The 18,267-nt window shown below is 38.5% G+C and overlaps 1 protein-coding gene across 1 annotated transcript in view; it reads right to left on the minus strand.

The window, feature by feature from the left end:
* Nucleotides 1-827: 827 nt before the first annotated feature.
* The window catches only part of CTNNA3 (catenin alpha 3), a 491,060-nt gene continuing 473,620 nt past the window's right edge, over nt 828-18,267 (minus strand). Inside the window, exons 17-18 of the mRNA XM_030487065.1 lie at nt 14,443-14,577; nt 828-1,789 (exon numbers count right to left, since the gene is read on the minus strand). Of these exons, the coding sequence (XP_030342925.1) occupies nt 1,502-1,789; nt 14,443-14,577 (423 nt within the window). The 3' untranslated portion in view covers nt 828-1,501. The remainder of the gene's footprint in view (nt 1,790-14,442; nt 14,578-18,267) is intronic.

Genomic DNA, 18,267 nt, shown 5'->3' on the forward strand with positions numbered 1-18,267 from the left:
TTTCTTAACCAACAGCCTAGAAATTATACTGCTCTTCCGTCCTGAGCTTAAAAACAGAGTGGCACCTGAAAGAGGGAAAATGGAGTTAATGGTTATTTTTGCTACCCACATTGTGCTAGGTGGGTCCACTGCTGTGCCAAACAAGGTAATAAATGACATAGAGCAGCAGCCTCTAGTCTGGAGCCACCTCATAGTGGCAGCCAATGACCATCATGAAGTTCTGGCATTTGAGCGCTTTCACCTTAGCAAATAATACAAAAAGGATCTACTTAACTGCTAAGTAAGACATCCTGAGTAACAAGTGTAGTCTGGGAAAACTTAGCGACATGGCAGGGAAGACAGGTTAGATTCTTCAAAAAAAAAAAAAACCCAAAAAACAAGTGTCAAAGCGGATTTGATTCTAACAGCTTCAGAAAAATTTTCTTTAATTATCTTACAAAAGCCTGGTGTTGATCACAGACTAACAGCACTTACCTTCATTACATGTGCTGAGATACAGCACAGCCATTTAGCAGACTGCTTACTGGCACAGTCATGCATTTAGGACTCTACTGTCATAAGAAAAATAATCACTACAGTTACCTTGCAAAAATCTCATAATTCCTAAGATTCAGGATAGGTGTATGTGTATTTCACACACTTAGAATAATGATTTATTTCATATTTTCTTTTGTGCAGTGATTAGGTAAGTTTTTTTATTGTTAACATCTGATTTATCTGAACTCGTAAATGTAACAGTAACTGTAAAATGTAACAGATTTATTAGTGCTCACAGAATAGAGCAGGAAGTGGAACACAGATTAATTTTAACGTTTCAAAAGGCCTTTTAAAGAGCTATTATTACTGCTATGTTGCAGTCAGTTCTTTTTTTTATTATTACATTGTTACATCCATGTTGTTAGAACATTCCTTCTGTTTCATAAAACATTTTCAAACTTAAATTTCCAAGACTGGGCCTTGGATGAGGGGAGATCTTTAGATCTTTCAATGTAGATACAAGTTGATGGCCTAGACTCAGCTAGCATCAAGCAGTCCAGCTGATTTGATCATGGTGTAATGATGCTGATAAAAGATCTGGCCCAAGAGCACAATGTATGAAAAGCTGTATGTCATAAAACACATGGAGTTTAACAGTGGCCACATTCATCCCTGGTAAAAGAACGCTGAAGCCTAGTGAATGCGGTACAACTTTGGGCAGGTTGGCAGATCACATCCTCCTTTCCAATGACAGCACCATCCCATAATGTATCTCTCAAAGTGCTCTTCTGAAAACATGCCAGTATAAAGCCATGATAAGTTTGTCAGTGCAAGAGAATGGGTATTTTTTTTTCTACTATGTGTTTCTAATTAATCTAAAAGCGTTTTCAAATAATTTAAGTGTTACCTTACATATTTAGAGAAAAGCAAAACATTATCATAGTGCAATTATTAAATAAGTGGGGGAAAAGATGAAAATTCAAAGATGAGAAATTCAAGATAGAAACCAAAAAGTGGCAGAATATTAGACTACCTCTCTGCCTCTAAATTCACTCATGACTTGAACAGGATGGATTCTCTTCTTTGCAGAACCTTTTCTGACAGCCGCATAGATTTCTTCTGGCTTCTCTCTTTTAATTAGGGGCTTCTTCTCTGGAGCCTTCATTCTCCACATGACAACAGGATGTCGTGGGCCAGTAGGACTCTGAATCTTGATAATCTTTGTGGATGCAATATAAGACATCTTCACTGTCTGTACCACAGCATTCATTAAATTTTTGGCTGCCTGAATTAGTGAAGTGACGCTATCCAACTGTAAGAAGAAACAGAAACATTAGCCTAGGAAGCTGGTCTGCTTTTATATTCAAGATGCTCAGGAATAAACAACAGTTAGAAAGTAAGACTACCATACCAAACTCTAACTTCTTTGTTTCCCTTGGTGTTCCCTTCATGTTTCACAGCTCAGACTTAAAGTGACATACAGAAATTTGTGGTGGTGGAATATAAATACTTACGTAGATAATGTTTGTTGTTTTCTTGTTTTAAATGTGAATTCATGGTGCTTGTCTGGAGGGTCTCATTGCTATTGCTACTGGTGGGTAATGAAACCAGCTCAAAGAGCTATGAAAATGTGACCAATTACTTCTTTTGTATCAGCACTAGGCAAAGTCTCCAGCTGCTCCTGTCACATTCCAGGCTCCCACACATGCTCCTGAGCAATGCTGGGATACTGTGAAGTGGCTGGTTTTGTCAGAGCTGTTGAACCTAGTCTTAGCTGCCAAGAATTTTAAGGGTCATTAAGAGCCAGGTAGCACACAGAAATCGCAGTAACTGTGTGGCCTCTCAAACTGTTTAAGGAGTGCCAACCTAAGAGGCAGAATGCGTAACAAACTAATCCCTATCACCTCCTACCATCTTCAACAGCATAATACATATGCATACAAGTGCTAAAGCAAAGGCATTTTCCCATCAATACTCATGGAAACAGTGCATTTAATTAGATCTGAAAACCTGCTAAGTGCAACAAAAATGACAGCTTTAAAAAGAAATTTGGCTTTGCCATACTGCACTGTAGTGTAATAAAAGCAAACTCACCAAAAGCACTGCTGCCTTCATAGATTTGAGGCCTGCAGGTTGCAGCATCTATGGATGAGAGCAGAGTGCTGGGGATATTTCACTGTCCTAGTCACCTCCTCACATGTGACTGGCATCACAGCTAGAGGCTAGTTGCACAGTGCAGATGCTACGATCTTGGGGAACTTTGGCTTATCACAAACCAAGGACAAGCACAAGTATATGACAAAAGGCCAGCACTGGCTGAAGAACTGTTGCCTGTAACTGGCCATCAGTATTGTTCCAGGACTTGGAAATGAGAGAAAGCCGCCTTCTCATTTCTCCTGTTCCCAAAACACAGACTGATAAGACTTAGGCTCATCCCTTCAGAAGTAAAACAGAGACAATAAACATACAGAAGGTGAGAAACTGGGTGGGCAGGGAGGGCGAGAGAGGAAGAGATCACTATGGTTTGGATGTAAAAGTAGTAGGATTACTCTATGTATTACTCTAGGAAATGTAGGAGAACCTACATTTCAACTTCTAAACAACATCCTCTTTGTTGAAACATTTGCCTGTAAAAGCAATGAAGCTCGTGCTCTAAAAGGGCCATCCATTTTAGTGGGAGAATGATCTTGCACTGTCATCCAGCCTGTCTTTTGCAATATGCAGGTTTGCAAACTGAGTTTGTATGAAAGGTTTAAGGTCTTCTCCCCTTTGCCAGGTCACATGAATTGATCAGGTGAGAAGAGCGTGTTATTGTCTGTCATGCTGATTGTGTAAGACATACACACAAATTCAAATAAGGCATTAACAAAAATGCAAGGGATGGGATTTAGTTGCATTCTGGAAACACCTCTGAACTGGCAGAAAAACCCTCCAGTTATTATTATGTTTACTGCTGCTCTCTGGAAGTGCAGAAAACCCCTAATACCCTCCAGAAGCTAAAATAATGCACACATATGTGTGATGACAAACTGAAATTATCTCTGTACTCTGAGAAAAGGTGTAAAATTTACCAGATGGCCACTAAAGTTTATTCCTTTCTGCAGCATGTGAGCTTTTTAGAAGGGATTTGCAGTATATAATAGTCATGTAATCTTTGCATGGTAGTATTTTAATGTAAGCTGGTACATGTATTTGGGGCCTGTGATGTATACACTTTACTTTGGGGAGCAGGCTGTCCAGCCACTCCTCTGCTAAGTTTAGCAGTACAATGCAGTTATTGTCGTATGTTTTGACATGAAGTTCAAAGCACATGGTGACCTCCAACCTAAAGCTTATTTCAAATGCTGCTTTTAAACTAAACGTTAAAAACCTTCAGGCTGTCAGTAAGGTGTTCTGCTCAGAGGCCTTGTCATTACCCTCCTGATACATCAAGTCTCCAGCATACCCCTTTTTCTAGGGAGGCTGCCTCGTGGTGTAGCATTAGCACACTGGCACATGAACTAATGTCCAGTTTTCAAGCTGCTGCATGTTCACTCTTGTAATATTATTTATTTGGTTGGTTAGAAGGAATCGGAAGGGGCCACAGACCAAGTTTCATGTGAACCACCTTCTTTCATGCTAACTGGAGGATTATACAGACACACATGCACATGTATGTGTACATAGTCCCAAAATTTCAATTATCTGTTGTCTTCTACAACAGCTGATGCCACCATGATCCTGACAGCTTCTTAAAGAGCTTTGAATAATCTTTTTTCTCCCTCAAGGATCAATACTGGTGGCATCATACACACTTTTCTAGCATTGGCTGTGTAGTAATACCACTATGAAGCTGCTGTATACCAGAGGGGGCAAGAGAAAACATAGTCTTGGTTCTGTGGCAGAAGGTGCATGGGCTTAAGGGGCAGGCTTTTTCGTGAAGTTTCTCAGTGACTTCATTTCTGTAATCCTTCCACTTTTTTAAAGTTGCCTGGAGTGTTAAGAGTTACGCTAGGAGAAAATACATTTGCAGCTTCTACATGAAACTGGTAGCAGCCTCGAGGCAGGATAAAGGTTGTCCCAAAACTTCATCAAGTTCTTCTTGTGACTCTAGTTTATACTGTGAAATATGGCTAATGGAGTGGAATCTTTTCAGGAGACCGTTAAAACTTGCCTTTCCTCTCCTGTGGAAACTGAACAGTTATCACCTCATTCTGGCATCTGTAGCTCCTTTCACAAGATAGCCGTGGCTGTGGAGCAGTCCATAGCTCCTTCACACCACTGTGATACTGTATTTTTATTTATTAAACTATAATCATATAGCTCTACTATAAATGAATGATAAATAAACTTAATGGGTCTCCAGTTTTGCTGAGGTTGGCATTACAAGGCTATTTAAATTAGGGGTTTGGCTGTGGTTACCATAGCAACAGGGGTGGATGGGAGGTAGCTGGTGTATGTCAGGACAGACAGCAATTGCCATTAATTTTACTTTGCTCTTAGCATCTCTGCATAGGCAATGAAATATAGGGAGACTTACTTAATGCTGCCCTTTAGGCTGTCCATGTTATTTGCGGTTCCTTAGTGTCCAGGTTCCCCCTCAGTTTTCTGGTGCTCACACTAGTCTCACTTCTATACAGAAAATATGGCTATTACGGGGAGGGAGAGTAAAGCTATTTTTTAAACTGCATTCAAAATTTCAGAACTTTCAGAAGATGTTATTAGACATACGCCACAGATGGTAAGAGTCAGGCAATACATGTCAGCAATATATGTCATCTTTTTTGTCTCTAGAGAGCAGCTCTTTTTGTACTTCAGTGCCACTAACATTATAGAGTTTGCTGTAAATCTATTGTTCTATAAATTTAATGTACTCAAGGACTGTCTTCACTTGGTTGCTTTTATCTCAGATATTCAGCAGGCTTTCAAGGTCTCATAACATATCTAGGAAAACTGATGAAATGAAACTTGGCATAAATGAAAGATTGATAAAATATTCATTGAGCATTTAAGTTAATTTCATGTAGCTGCGCATTCTTCAATGTGTAGCAAGTGGTGCATAAAGATTCACCAGCAAAACAAACAAACCAATCAACCCCAAACTAAAAGCTGTTTTATTTTTGTGTGACTCCCACTTTTGCTCTTTTGGCACTTTACATGGAGACACAGCATTCCAGCCTTCACATTTCACAGGTCTGGCTGTGTCAGTCAAGACGGTAATTCATTAAAGGATTTAGGAAAAGCATCTTTTGCCGTTATCTTTCCATACTTAAAATGTCATCTGTACTGTGTTAGTACTTCGTTTCCATTGCAAAAGAAACACACAACAATTCTGTAACCGCTGTGGTGAAACATGGACGATAGAGATCTAAAGACAGTGGGGTTTTTTTAAAAAAACAAAAAAAACCCTGCCCACTCCCCTTCCCTCCCCCCACCAAAAATCAGACTGGCAGCGCTCATGCTGAAATCGACTCCCTCCTCTCCAGCATTTGCATTCCTCTTCTGTAATGAGTCCTGTGTGCAAGTAAACTAACTCCACTGAAGAACAAAACCGAAGGGAGTTCAGAAAAAAATGAATTCTGAAACTTTATTTCCAATTTGTTCACATGTACTGTATTTTTCACATTTTTGTAGAATAATTTTATGTCTTGGCAGCAGTAGCAATCCATTACTATAATAAGTAAGTTTAACAATATGGTCAGTAATTTTTGTTTAATATTCAGAATGATTAAGAGAATCATGATTTAGAATTTAAAGAAACTCTTCTGCTGTCAAAGTATTTTCTGTTCAGTGTACCAAGAAATGCTTGCCTTGTCAGGTGTCAGTAGGAGTTGTTTCCATAGCAAACAAACAGAGAATTTCTTTATTACTGTCAAAGCCTGTAAGTAAGCCAGTCTCCCGCTCACATTCTTTGCACAGATTTGCAGATGCTGTCTCTCTGACATAAACAAGTGGCAGACAATTGCCTCCTGCAATAAAGCTTCGAGAGACTATGCAAAACAATACTCGCAAATCATTTCTTGATACATAAGGCACCAGTCTGCTTGAACCCCAGTTGGGATACTCTTGATTGATCTGCTGTGAGCATTCATTTTTTTTGCAGGGAACTGGGATTTTACTATTTGAGCACAGATTTATCAATTGGCTCTTTACAATCTCCCAAGTCCTATTTACAGTTCAGCCGGACTTTAATTTTTCATACAGGTGAAAACTAAGAACTGACTATCACACAATACTTCAATTAGTGTTTGAAGTCTGAACTTAAAATTCTACTGGAAACAAGGCCAGTTACTAAAAATTAATCCTAATTTAACTGCTAGGTTTAAATACATTCCTAGAAGCAAATTTCCTTGTTACACTATACTGTGAGACTAGATTGAATCTTGATTTCTTTGACAACTACTTTTGAAAATAAAATGAATTCTACATTACTATGAAGAATAGCAGTGCTGCATTTAAGGTAAGGAGAACTTACTACAATGTCCTTTTCATTTTCTTCCCACTTTTTTACTATGCGTAACAATTTGCTGTTGTAAAATATTGTGTGGTTCTTTCGCTAAGGTTGCTATACAAAATAAAGTTATTTAATCTCTTAAAAAGTAGCAGAACAATGCAAAACAGGTACATTATTAAGAGTGAAATCCTGACAGTTGAAAACATGGGGAGTTTTCCTTGGGCTGGGCCAGAATTATAACGTTACTTGCCTTGTTTTCTGAGCTGAGGACATTCCTATTTCCACAGTTGTTTCTCCACCCAGAATTGTGATAATTTCATTGTAACGAAAACTCAGATCTTTTAGTATAGGAGATGGGTGTTCAAGAAAGCACAGGAAAAAGTTCCAGAGTTGGAAGCACTACCATGTTTCTTCATGTAACTGCCAGGTAATGAATAAAACCTATCATGGATTCAGTCCCATACAGGTTATATATACAGTAAGCCAAAAGGAGACTTGCCATTGCAATTCTTTTTTCCCATTACTGGAAACTGTTCCCTCAGCGTTTTGCTCACCTCTGCTTTGCCATGCTCTCCCTTTGGGATATTAGAGATGTATTTATTTTATATATCCAATTTATGCAACTGGCCTCAGGAAAATCTGCCTCAACATTTGGGTGGGTAATCTGGGGGTGTTAATTTTCAATGAGCTGAGTTTTCCTAAAAATGTGGTTATGCTGTTGGTCATCTATGTCTGTCTGTTTATCTAGTAATTATGTTATACACCTCAAAGGTATCTGGGGTTTGTTCTCTTTGGTTTACCTATTTTTCAGGCAAGGAAATTGAATCTAATGAACTAAATAAGTAACCATTACCAGAATCTGCTTCAGGCTATGCAGGATTCACAGGACTGAAACCAAGTCCTATAATTAGACCAGGCCCTGTGTCCAAGTTAAGTGATAAGTACTCTAAAACTGTTTCCCTGAAACACTGTAATGGAATATATGCTTAGGCAAGCGGTTAGCCCAGTCCCTCCCAAGTACTGCTGCTTTCACTGGCAGGAAGGTTTTAAAAAAAGGAAACTATTTTTTAAAAAACGGGTCCTTGAAAAATGGTCTAATAGAAATCCTTTCCTTGCTGTTTCCATCAGTTGCTTTAGTTTGTGAAGAAATGGAGTGCTTGTTGCAATAATCTTACATGCACTGAGGCCAAGAACTATAAAATACAATCCGATTTTGCTAATTAGCAAAGTAATTACTATTAGGAAAAGTTAACTATCTTGTAGTATAAATTACCAGTAACACTTCTTACTGCTTTAATTTAGTTGTTCTCAGTAGAAACCAACTGAGCTTTCTGTGAGTGCTTAACAGGAAAAAATAGATCCCTTGCTTTGCTTCCAAAGGCCGGGAGTTCCACATACACACATACCAGCATAGACTAGGTAAAACCAGTGAAAGATGTAGTAGTATTACATAAAAAAACCTAAAACAATAACGAAACAAACAGTGAAACATTCCTGTCAACTCTCAGTAAAAGAAAATTTTAATATACCAGCTCTTGGGGGTTAACATCAACTTTAAGAAAATTAGCATTTTAGTATTTCCAGAATCAAATACCAATGTAAGAAATAATTCTGTGCGTAGTGTAAGGCCCTACAAATAGCCTTCCACCATTAGTTCAAACAAACTGAACAGCAAGTCTCCAATGACACAGAGAAATACCAGCAAGGAGAAGCAAACGGCCTGAACAAGGAGCAACAGCTGTGCCTCTGGCACGCAGGCATCAGCTTTGTCAGAAGAGCAACTATGACATTAAAGCAAGGCAAAATAGAAATTTTTCACTGAAGGTTGCACAGCAGTAAAAGCAGGACAGTGGTACTGAAGTTGGTGGAACAAACTGTCTACCTGTAATACAGCGAGAGCCGTTGCAGAAGCCAGTCGGTATGACTGCCAGCTTGCTGCCCAGCTCTTGTTCCTATTCTTCAGTCCTGCAGGAGCTTAAGCTAGGAAGCCATTCTACCCATCTTGACTTCTCTTTTAGAAGGAAAAAGCAAGCTCAAACAGAAACCCTAAAAGGAACTGAAAGGCACTACTTTCCATCTCCTCCCCTGCCAGAAGAGCAGCTCTTCAAGAGTTCAGCAAAATGCCAGGTCTTGCTGCATGGCTCCACTCTAACAGTAATTGAAACTCCCCCAACTGTAACGAAGGTGTTGAGCAGCTTGCCAGCTGCTTACATGCTGTCTGAGATGGGATTTTTCTGGGATATGGTTATCCAAGGATTGGCACTGTGTCAGCCAAAGGCTTGGTAGCAGCTACAGATAGCCTACCTTGTATTTTTCTGCCTGCTAGCTTATAGCTTTGACTCCATCTGTTTTTATCTGCAGTATAGCCTTCAAAGCTGAAACATGTTCGCAGCAATAGCGTGCAGACAACTTTTAACTGGCATGGGAACTCAGTGGTAACTCGCTAAGTGAAACAGACATTTAAATACAGCCTTCAAGCATGACGTTAGAAGTACTAAAGCACCTACATTTGGCACGAAAGTGGACTTATGTCACTGTTTAAGTAAGTCTGGCTCTTGAGATACTAACAGGAAGAATCAAAGATGAATCAAATGACACATTTGATTTATCCCATTTTTTTGCTGTGGCGAAGAAAGCCAGCAGGATGCAGGGTTACATCAACAAGGGCATCACCAGCAGAGACAAAGATGTCATTATCCTACTATACTTGGTGCTTGTATGGCCACACCTGGAATACTGTGTTCAGGTTTGGTCCCTGCTCTACAAAAAAAGATGTGGACAGGCTGGAGAGGGTCCTCAGAAGGGCCACGAAGATGATCAAAGGACTGGGAAGCCTGATGTATGAGGAAAGACTGAGAGAACTGTGTTTGTTCAACTTGAGAAAAGAAGGCTTAAGGGAGACCTTATCACCACGTTCCAGTATTTAAAGGGTGGCTACAGAGAAGACGGATACTCTTTTTTCCAAGGAGTCACATGGGAAAAACCAGAGGTAATGGGTACAGGCTACTCCTGGGGAGATTCCGACTGGACACAAGAGGAAGATTTTTCACAATGAAAACAATCAACCATCGGAATTTCCACAGGGATGTGGTGGATTCCCCAGCATTGGACACTTTTAAAACTCAGCTGGACAATGTGCTGGGACATCTAGTCTAGGTCACACTTGCTTAGAAAGGTTGGACCAGATGATCCCTGAGGTCCATTCCAACCTGACAGTCTGTGATTCTATGATTTCCAGGAAAAATAGAGCGAAACAGCCTTCAGTGCACAGGTAGGGCTGGCTAACCTGAGAGATCTCTTCTATGCCATTTATCAATTTCTGTGATACTGTAACTCTGAGAACTCTTTCTTCCAGACTTCCATTTCTTTTTTAAGTTCAGAAACCTTTAATAACCACCGTAACTGGGGCTCTGAGCATTACTGTGCCACTGGCTAGAATGAAGGTACTGGATGGAGCTCAGGGAACGGCAGTGAGACAGGTGAGTGTCCACATAACTATACTAAGAGACTACAAGATTCTATGGCATGAAGTCTAAAAGCCATTAATTGAGGAGAACGGTTAGGAGGACTATCAGCTGGATACTCCCACAGCATTCCAGCTGCGCAGGCACACTGGCCTATTTAACCTACACTGATGATACGGCAGGGGTATTAATTTAAGTAAGAAACATTCTAAGCGAGGTTGTCAGAGGAGTGTTACAGGGAAGACACAATGGGGACACTAGAAAAACAACTAAAGATAATGTGATCTAGAGAACAAATGACTATGAGCTGTGTTTGTAGATTACAATGTACTTTTTCATATGCATAATGCTCTTTGTTGTCACGGCAGTAAGTCCCAAACTCAACTATGCTGGCAGTCACCAGCACTGTCTTAGGTACAGTGCTTCTATCAATGACAATACATTTTCCTATTGACACATATATGGGTGGCCTTACACTGTGGCACTGCTGACCAATGGTACATAGTAGTATATCAGGTTAATGTGTAATGCCATTTTATGTCTACTTTACTTTCTCCTCCATAGCTTCATCCAGAAGACAACACTCGTAAAAGAGGTGTTAGGATTTAGCTCTATTTCAAGATGACAGTTCTTTCTTTTAAAGATCAACAAATATGTGGCAGAACTATAGACTATATCCTCTACTCTTCATCCCCCTATTCTTTGCTCTGACTTGGTCCTTAGGCTTCAACAGGGCATTTTTTTCATGAACTGCTACTCTTCTTGTAAGAAAAAAACCCCCCGAACAATTCAAAATTCCTCGAGACCGATTTAAATCCGAGATCCTTGTGCACAGTTGGAGAAAGGGAAGTGGAGGATGGATATAAGTGCCATCTTACATCCGTATAACAATGCTTTTATGTGTGGATTTGTGGTCTATTGCCGGCTTTTGCTCAATCATTTTCACTTTGTACAGCGAAGCTGACCTGCCAGCTTGGAAGCTGATATTAACTATCTGAATGGAGCTGTCCTCCTTAGCTCTTCTGTTTGCATACAGCTATCACAGTTTGTGAAGGAGAAGAGATAACAAAAGTGAACTTTGAAGAGCCAATGATAGACATCTGAGAGATGACCAAGAATCAGGTGGTTCAATCTGAAGCATGGGCACAGAAGAGAGAAATCACAGGGAAACAGTGAAAGCAAAATGATTATTTCCTAATGGCCTTTCTAATACACTTTTTCTTCACTAGATAGATCTTCACTTTCCAGAGGACTGATAGAGTTTCAGGTATCTTGAGTTTTTTAGTTAATATTTAATACATGATGACAGCTTTACTATCTGCAAGGGCATGCCCTCTTTTTTCCTTATACACGCTTGATGTCTCTTTTTCTGATTCTCATTCTTTATTACCTTAACCAGGAATGAGAGAAGAGAAGGACTGGGGAGAATATAATCCTATTCCAGCTGCAGTTCTGACTCCTTAAAAAATAGAGCTTTGCTGTTGATTTTGTGTGAACAAAACTGGAAGATTTACTAGTGTTGCATAAACTGCAAAAACCCCTTTTGGCTCAAAGAGTAAAACTCAGCTGCCTGAGCAGATACCTGACAGATAATCAGGACGCAATGGTCTGTCCACATATTTTCTATAGAGTTATTTTCCTTACTATGCTCCCAGATCTTGGAGTAGGGAAGGAGAACCTCTGTGCTTTCTGAGGCAGAACTCTGTCACTTTTCCCAAGGCCAGCTAACCTACCTGATCAAATTCTAAAGCCCTAAGAGAAACTTTCAAAGCCAGAATTTGCTCCAGGTTTTTAAAAAAATAATTCAATCAGCCATTTTGTATTAGTAGTGAATTTCTCTCCCTCTCTGCTTATCACTGTATACATACATTTTTAATTCCCATATTCTCCTAAAATAGAAGCAAGTACAATACAAATAGTTCATTTGCATATAGGTTAGGTTAGATTAACCTAATCCTCCTTCCCTGAAACAGGATTAAGCTCTATAGTCATCCTTCTAGAATTATGAATGAAGTTAAGTTTGGGTTTTTATTTTTAACATTGAAATATTTGCACCAGGATTATGTACTTCCCACTGTTGAAATATGGGTGACACAATAAAATAGTGAAGAAACAAATGCGACTATCACTACAGTGGGAGAAAAAAAGAGGAAGAATCAAAGTAGGCTTTCAAAATTTCTTGCAGTAAGTAAGTCCACCAATCCGCTGCACTCAATAACGGAGACAGGACCAGGAAAATTATAGCTGGTGTGTACCAGGCGGTACGCAGATTTTTGTAGCTCAAGGATCCATGTGAATCCAAATTTGCCAAAGTAGTGGACAGTTCAAATCAGATATACACTGTGATGTGCAAAAATATGTATCCTTTTAACTAGGTTTGTAAGTGAATAAAGTTTATCTGTGTTGTCCATTTATTTTTCAGTCCTCCCGTAGCCTTCCTATTTACTAGTTAGCTAATCTCAGATTTCCAAATTCCATGGAGACACAAAAATGCCAAAGACAAATATTAAATCTCTACCAGGTCACAAACCCACGGACTGCATAGAGGAAAAAGAGTCACAAATGAGAGATCCCAGAGAGAAAAAGAGAGACAGCCCAATTCTTGTTGGCTCTCCAGTGGATGACCAACAGCCTGTCAGCATGGACTGAGCAGTCAGTATCTGCACCATTGTTTCTTGCTGCACAGCTGTTGTGGACTTTGGGGGAGGTTCACTCCATCTGTGTATGTATCTGTCTGTCTATCGTGATCAGGGGGAACATGTTAGAAACACAGCAGTTGACGTAAAAAGCATTAGTACTCTAAGAAACACATGAACAGTTTATATGCAGGTGAGGGGGAGAACGAAGTACTGAAACAAAGCCTTTAAGCACAGAGAGAATCGTGGATTTCTGTTGTGTAGGACTATTGGAAGTAGGTTTGAAAACAACATGGGCAAGTTCAGAGCACTGACAGCAGAGGATGTATGCACAAGAGGGCACGAAACAATGAGATTTGGCTTTATTAACCCACTCTGCTCATTCAGCTGTTGGTAAAAAGGAAGAAACAACAGATAATGAAAGTAAGCTTGATTAATTTACAACCCAAGTGAAAACATGTATTTGCTTCAGAAAGTATACATTCAATTCAAAATTACTTATCTGTAAGTTCCAGAAGTTTAAATATGACCTCTGAATTTTCATTTGAACATATCAACAAAAATAGCCTACAAAAATTAATGTTTCGAATCTTACATCAGCAGTAGAGGCTTAATTTCTGATTAGTTTATAAACCATATAAAATATACTAATAGTTTTAGTGATACGTCTATTCCAGACTATGTGAATGTGAAGTCATCATAAAAAGCGAAGTATTTAAATAGTAAGAATGTGGGGTGGGAAGATTTTGTTATCTGGTTTATGTACCATTTAGCAGGTTTTATGTCTTGAAATCATCATCCCATATGCTACAAGTAATAACCCTAATAAATAATATATGAATGCCTGGGATCAGATTTGTGCTGAGGACAAGTAGAGAAAAGCTCCACAAAGTCATAAACAATATCTTTTCTGCTGCTAATGATACTTAGCTGTAATGGAGCTAATGACTCTTAAATTAATGCAAAATCAAGAAACCTACACAGACTATTTGCTCTTAATTTTAATTTTCTTTATTTCTATAGAGATGTAGAGTGTCTTTTATCACCTCCTTCTGAACTGAAAGTGCATCTCTGGGGATTTATTTTTTGGGTACAGACACACACACATGCATGCTCCATATATGTAAATAAATGACCTACAATCTTAAAATGGGTTACAGTTCTTATAACCAAATTACTCCAGAGTAACAGTGAAGAATAATATGTTTTGAGAATTTAAAAGAAAAAAACCTGCAAGTGATTACTACTCCTTTTACGCCACCAATGTTATGTTTCAGTGCCTCAGATGCTCTGTGTTAAGTCAGTGTGAAAAACAGGAATAAAGCAAGAGATGCAGGGCTACACTGGAACATCTCACAAGCATAGGAAAGCACAACTGAAATTTAAGATGTATTTTGATTAACAGAGTAATTTACGCCAGTTTTCTACTTACAGCAGACATGATGAGCTCTCCACCTAGATTCTGGATTTCTGCTTTAACTTGGCTGCAGATTTTGAGCTGATGGGAGTACAGCTTGATCTGTTCCAGGTAAGCCAACAAATCCTGTTTGCATGATTGGTCTGGACACTGAAGATTAAGAAAAGAACAATTAATAAAGCATTTCAGAAATTGCTGATTCAAAATTTCGTCTCAAACATTATGTTAGTATTTCACTGAGGAGTGTTCAAATTGTATACCAATCTAGCCTTGCTTTTCACTGCAGCTGTGTCAGATCATATAGTTCATTCCTCCTGTGAATCTTCTAAACAAAATAATTGGAGAAGTTCAGAATAATCCTACACTTTATCATATTAACTTTTTTTCTTTAAACAGTGCTGGGCTTGCCTTAGGAATATTTCTAAACAAATTCTTTAATGTATGGAATAGTTACTTTTCCTTCAATTCCTAAGAGGTTATGCTTTCTTTTTAAGATGATGACTACAAGAGCAATGTTAACATTCATAGGAAATTATGCTTAACTTTATAGTACAATTTATTTTTTTTGTGTTCCATCCAGAATTTATTCAAGTCAATCCACAGATCTTGTGTGTCAGTAGGAACAGGACAATAAAAATGTCTTACAGAAAACATCAATTTCAATATTTTTAATAGCACAAGATTTTTAATAAAAATAGCGTCTTTCCACCCTCACTGCTGTGAATTCGCAAAATACCTGGAGTACTGGGAGAGGAAATACTGTTCTGTGAGTATCAGGCTAGACACCTAAGGCCTGCTATGCATTTGTTCTAAAGCTGCTTGCTCTGGCACAGTAAAGGGATCTTAAGGTGAATTGTAAGTCTCTGTTGTGCTACCACAGCTGTAAAAAGTGAGCATGATAAATAATAAATAGATCCCTATAAGTTTTTCAGAGACGTATTTTTAGCCTGTGTGCGTATTTACATTAGAAATATGGTTACTTCCTTTTGATAGAAAATTGTGTTCAGCTTTGTATGTTAAGAAAGAGATGTTCCCACCAACTGCAGTGGCAACAGTCATATATGGGTTTGTATAGTTATTTAAACTCTTGAGTCTTATGGAATTGTGGTCAATGGATTTAAATCCAAAACCTACCAGAAGTCGGAAAAAGCACTAATTCTATTTAATTCATGAAATACTGTACCTAAACTACTGGCATTGCTGAAGAAACTTGATACTTGTTTAAAATGGGGGTGTGACAATTCTACTCTTCATGCAGTATGTCTGGTTAAGCAAAGCAGTCCATGTTTTAGACTTAGGAAAAGGTAACAATAAATAACGAAGAGTAGGATGAACAATTTTGAATTACTCAATATGAATTAATGTCAGTCCCTACCTCGTGTTCTACTAGATCCATTACTGAAATGTTTTCTGTACTTCGGCATAATTTAGAAGAAAAATAGAAAAGTTTCTTGACATAGTCTCTTTCTTAGGTATGATGTTTTCAAAGTGTTAGCATATTACAGAACATTATACTAAAATATGCCTTTGCTTCTTCCTTACTCAACACTGCTTTAAGAACTGCACAAACCAGTATTTAAATATTGGTATATCAGTTTAGAGAGTTTAGACTGTTTAGAAAACTGGAACAGTCATTGTTTATTTAATTAATAAAAAAAATCTGTCCTATCAGTCAAATGCAACTGTAATCCCTTTAAACATCAGAACTAATTATATAAAGACAGAGTGTATTTCTTGGAATGAGAGATCCTTGCTCCTCTTTTTTCTTTTTTTTCTTAAATATAGCATGATCTCTCCCCCTCCCCCCAAAAAACCCAAGAGATGGGCAGACAGGGTGGTGATATAGTGTCTCATCCACTTCAAACAGTGACAATGTCAATTACAAAATGTCAGAGACATGAATAATTTAACCTTATTGCAATAGTACTCTTTCATATCATAATATTGGCAGGCCAGTCACATTTACTATCTTACTTGTATACCATATAGAGAAGAATGTGTAACATTTTAGGAATGCTAAAGATAATGTGCATCAAAGACCAAGAAACTGCCACTCAAAACCAAAATATGAAAACACTGTTCAGTGCTCAGTAGCTTCAAAAAAGGCAAATGCTAGGCATTATTAGGAAAAGACTTCTGAAATGTAAATATGCAACTGTACAACTCTGTGATACACCCACAACTTTTCTACCCAGTGTAGGTATGATGCATCTTTCCTCTCCCTTGCCCACTCCAAGGCATGTAGGAAAATAGTGAAAGGACAACAAAGATGACAGGTATTCTTTCCTCCACTACAAGAGGTCATTAAAAGTAACTAGCCTGAGTTCAAAACAAAAGGAGATGGCTTTTAACACTGTTGTTAAGTTGCAGAAATCTTTGTTGCAGGTTGGTTATACTAGAAGCTTACATAGGTTAAAAAAGTTGCTGGAGAAATTAATGAAAAAAAAAATACCAAGGACTATTTAATGTATAAAAAATATGTTAAGTAAACTCTTGAATGGCTGCTGGAGATTGGGAAACCATATTGTGGAAGAATTATGAAATGCATGCCATTATCTCACCAAATTCTGAAGATATTCACTATTGATTATTGTCAGCAACAGGACATTGGCCTAAGTGAATCTACAGGGTCTGACCAAGTGTGCTCGTTTTCATGTACTTTACCCGTAAAACTTCACATGAGCGTATGATCAAGACAGGGACCAACACAATAGAAAGAAGAGGCATTTACAGAGGTAAAGATAAGAATTCTACACATTTTAAGAAGGATAACGTACTAAAAAACACTTACAGCATATCCAAATCAACCTTAAGCAGATGTTAGAAAGAAATGTACTGTGTAGAGAGGATATTCCGTAAGGAATCCTCTATATATTGCTCAGAAGCATCTGGTACAAGTTGATGACTAGTGAAACCGAACACTAGGCTGCAACAGAAGGACGATTAATAAATTCTGAGTTTAATCATCCCAAAGGCAATTGATGGTTACCAGTTTAATGCCTCACATTCTTAGCTAGAGATCCTGGCAAATTCTGAGGTTCTTTCCCATACATATTGAAGACAGTGGGGTATTAACAAGGGCTCTCCGTAACAACAGGATCAGAACTGACTTGCCTCCAAAATATGCAGCAAAGTTTTACCTCATAGAGATAATATCCGCAGAAACCTCCAGATGATTTGATAAATCATGCAGTGATTAAAATCACAGTGAAACCAACATTCGACAATCCAAATGAAAAAGCCACTGGCACAGCAGTGCCAAGACAAACAATTCTGCAGGAAAGTCTGACTAGAGCAGTGCTGTTCTTGCTTCACTTTAATTTCACCCCTTTGCTAACAAAGTCAGTAGCATTTCTCTAGAATCTGAAGCTGTCTTTATGGTGATTAATACTGGGTATAATCACATACAGGCCCACTACTATAAATCTGTAATTTATTGCAGTTATTTGTTAACTGCAAGCTTTTAGGTAAGATGATCCTGTAATCAAAACATCTTTCTGGCACATGTGCTTGCACTGTATTTATCAGCTTATCATTTTAGATGCCTTTTTCATTTTACTTTCAGGAAAACATTTTTGAAGTACATGAAATCAGCTAAGTCAGGAGGCTATCTGGTTCTATAGATGTTTCATATTGATCCCTACACTTCCAGATTGTAAAAGTCTTCAACATTTTATTGCCTCGATGTATTGATCCTGACCAAGAGACCACCCTACACTGAGGAGTTGGTATAACCCACACAGCAGCTGACCTGTGAACTAGGGCCGGACCTCGGCTGTGCTGCAGTGCACAAATCTCTTGGCCACAGCGTACACTTAGCTAATGTAATGTATGGCAGCA

Source organism: Strigops habroptila, chromosome 5 (genome assembly GCF_004027225.2).
Source record: "Strigops habroptila isolate Jane chromosome 5, bStrHab1.2.pri, whole genome shotgun sequence".
In the NCBI taxonomy this organism is placed as follows: Eukaryota; Metazoa; Chordata; class Aves; order Psittaciformes; family Psittacidae; genus Strigops; species Strigops habroptila.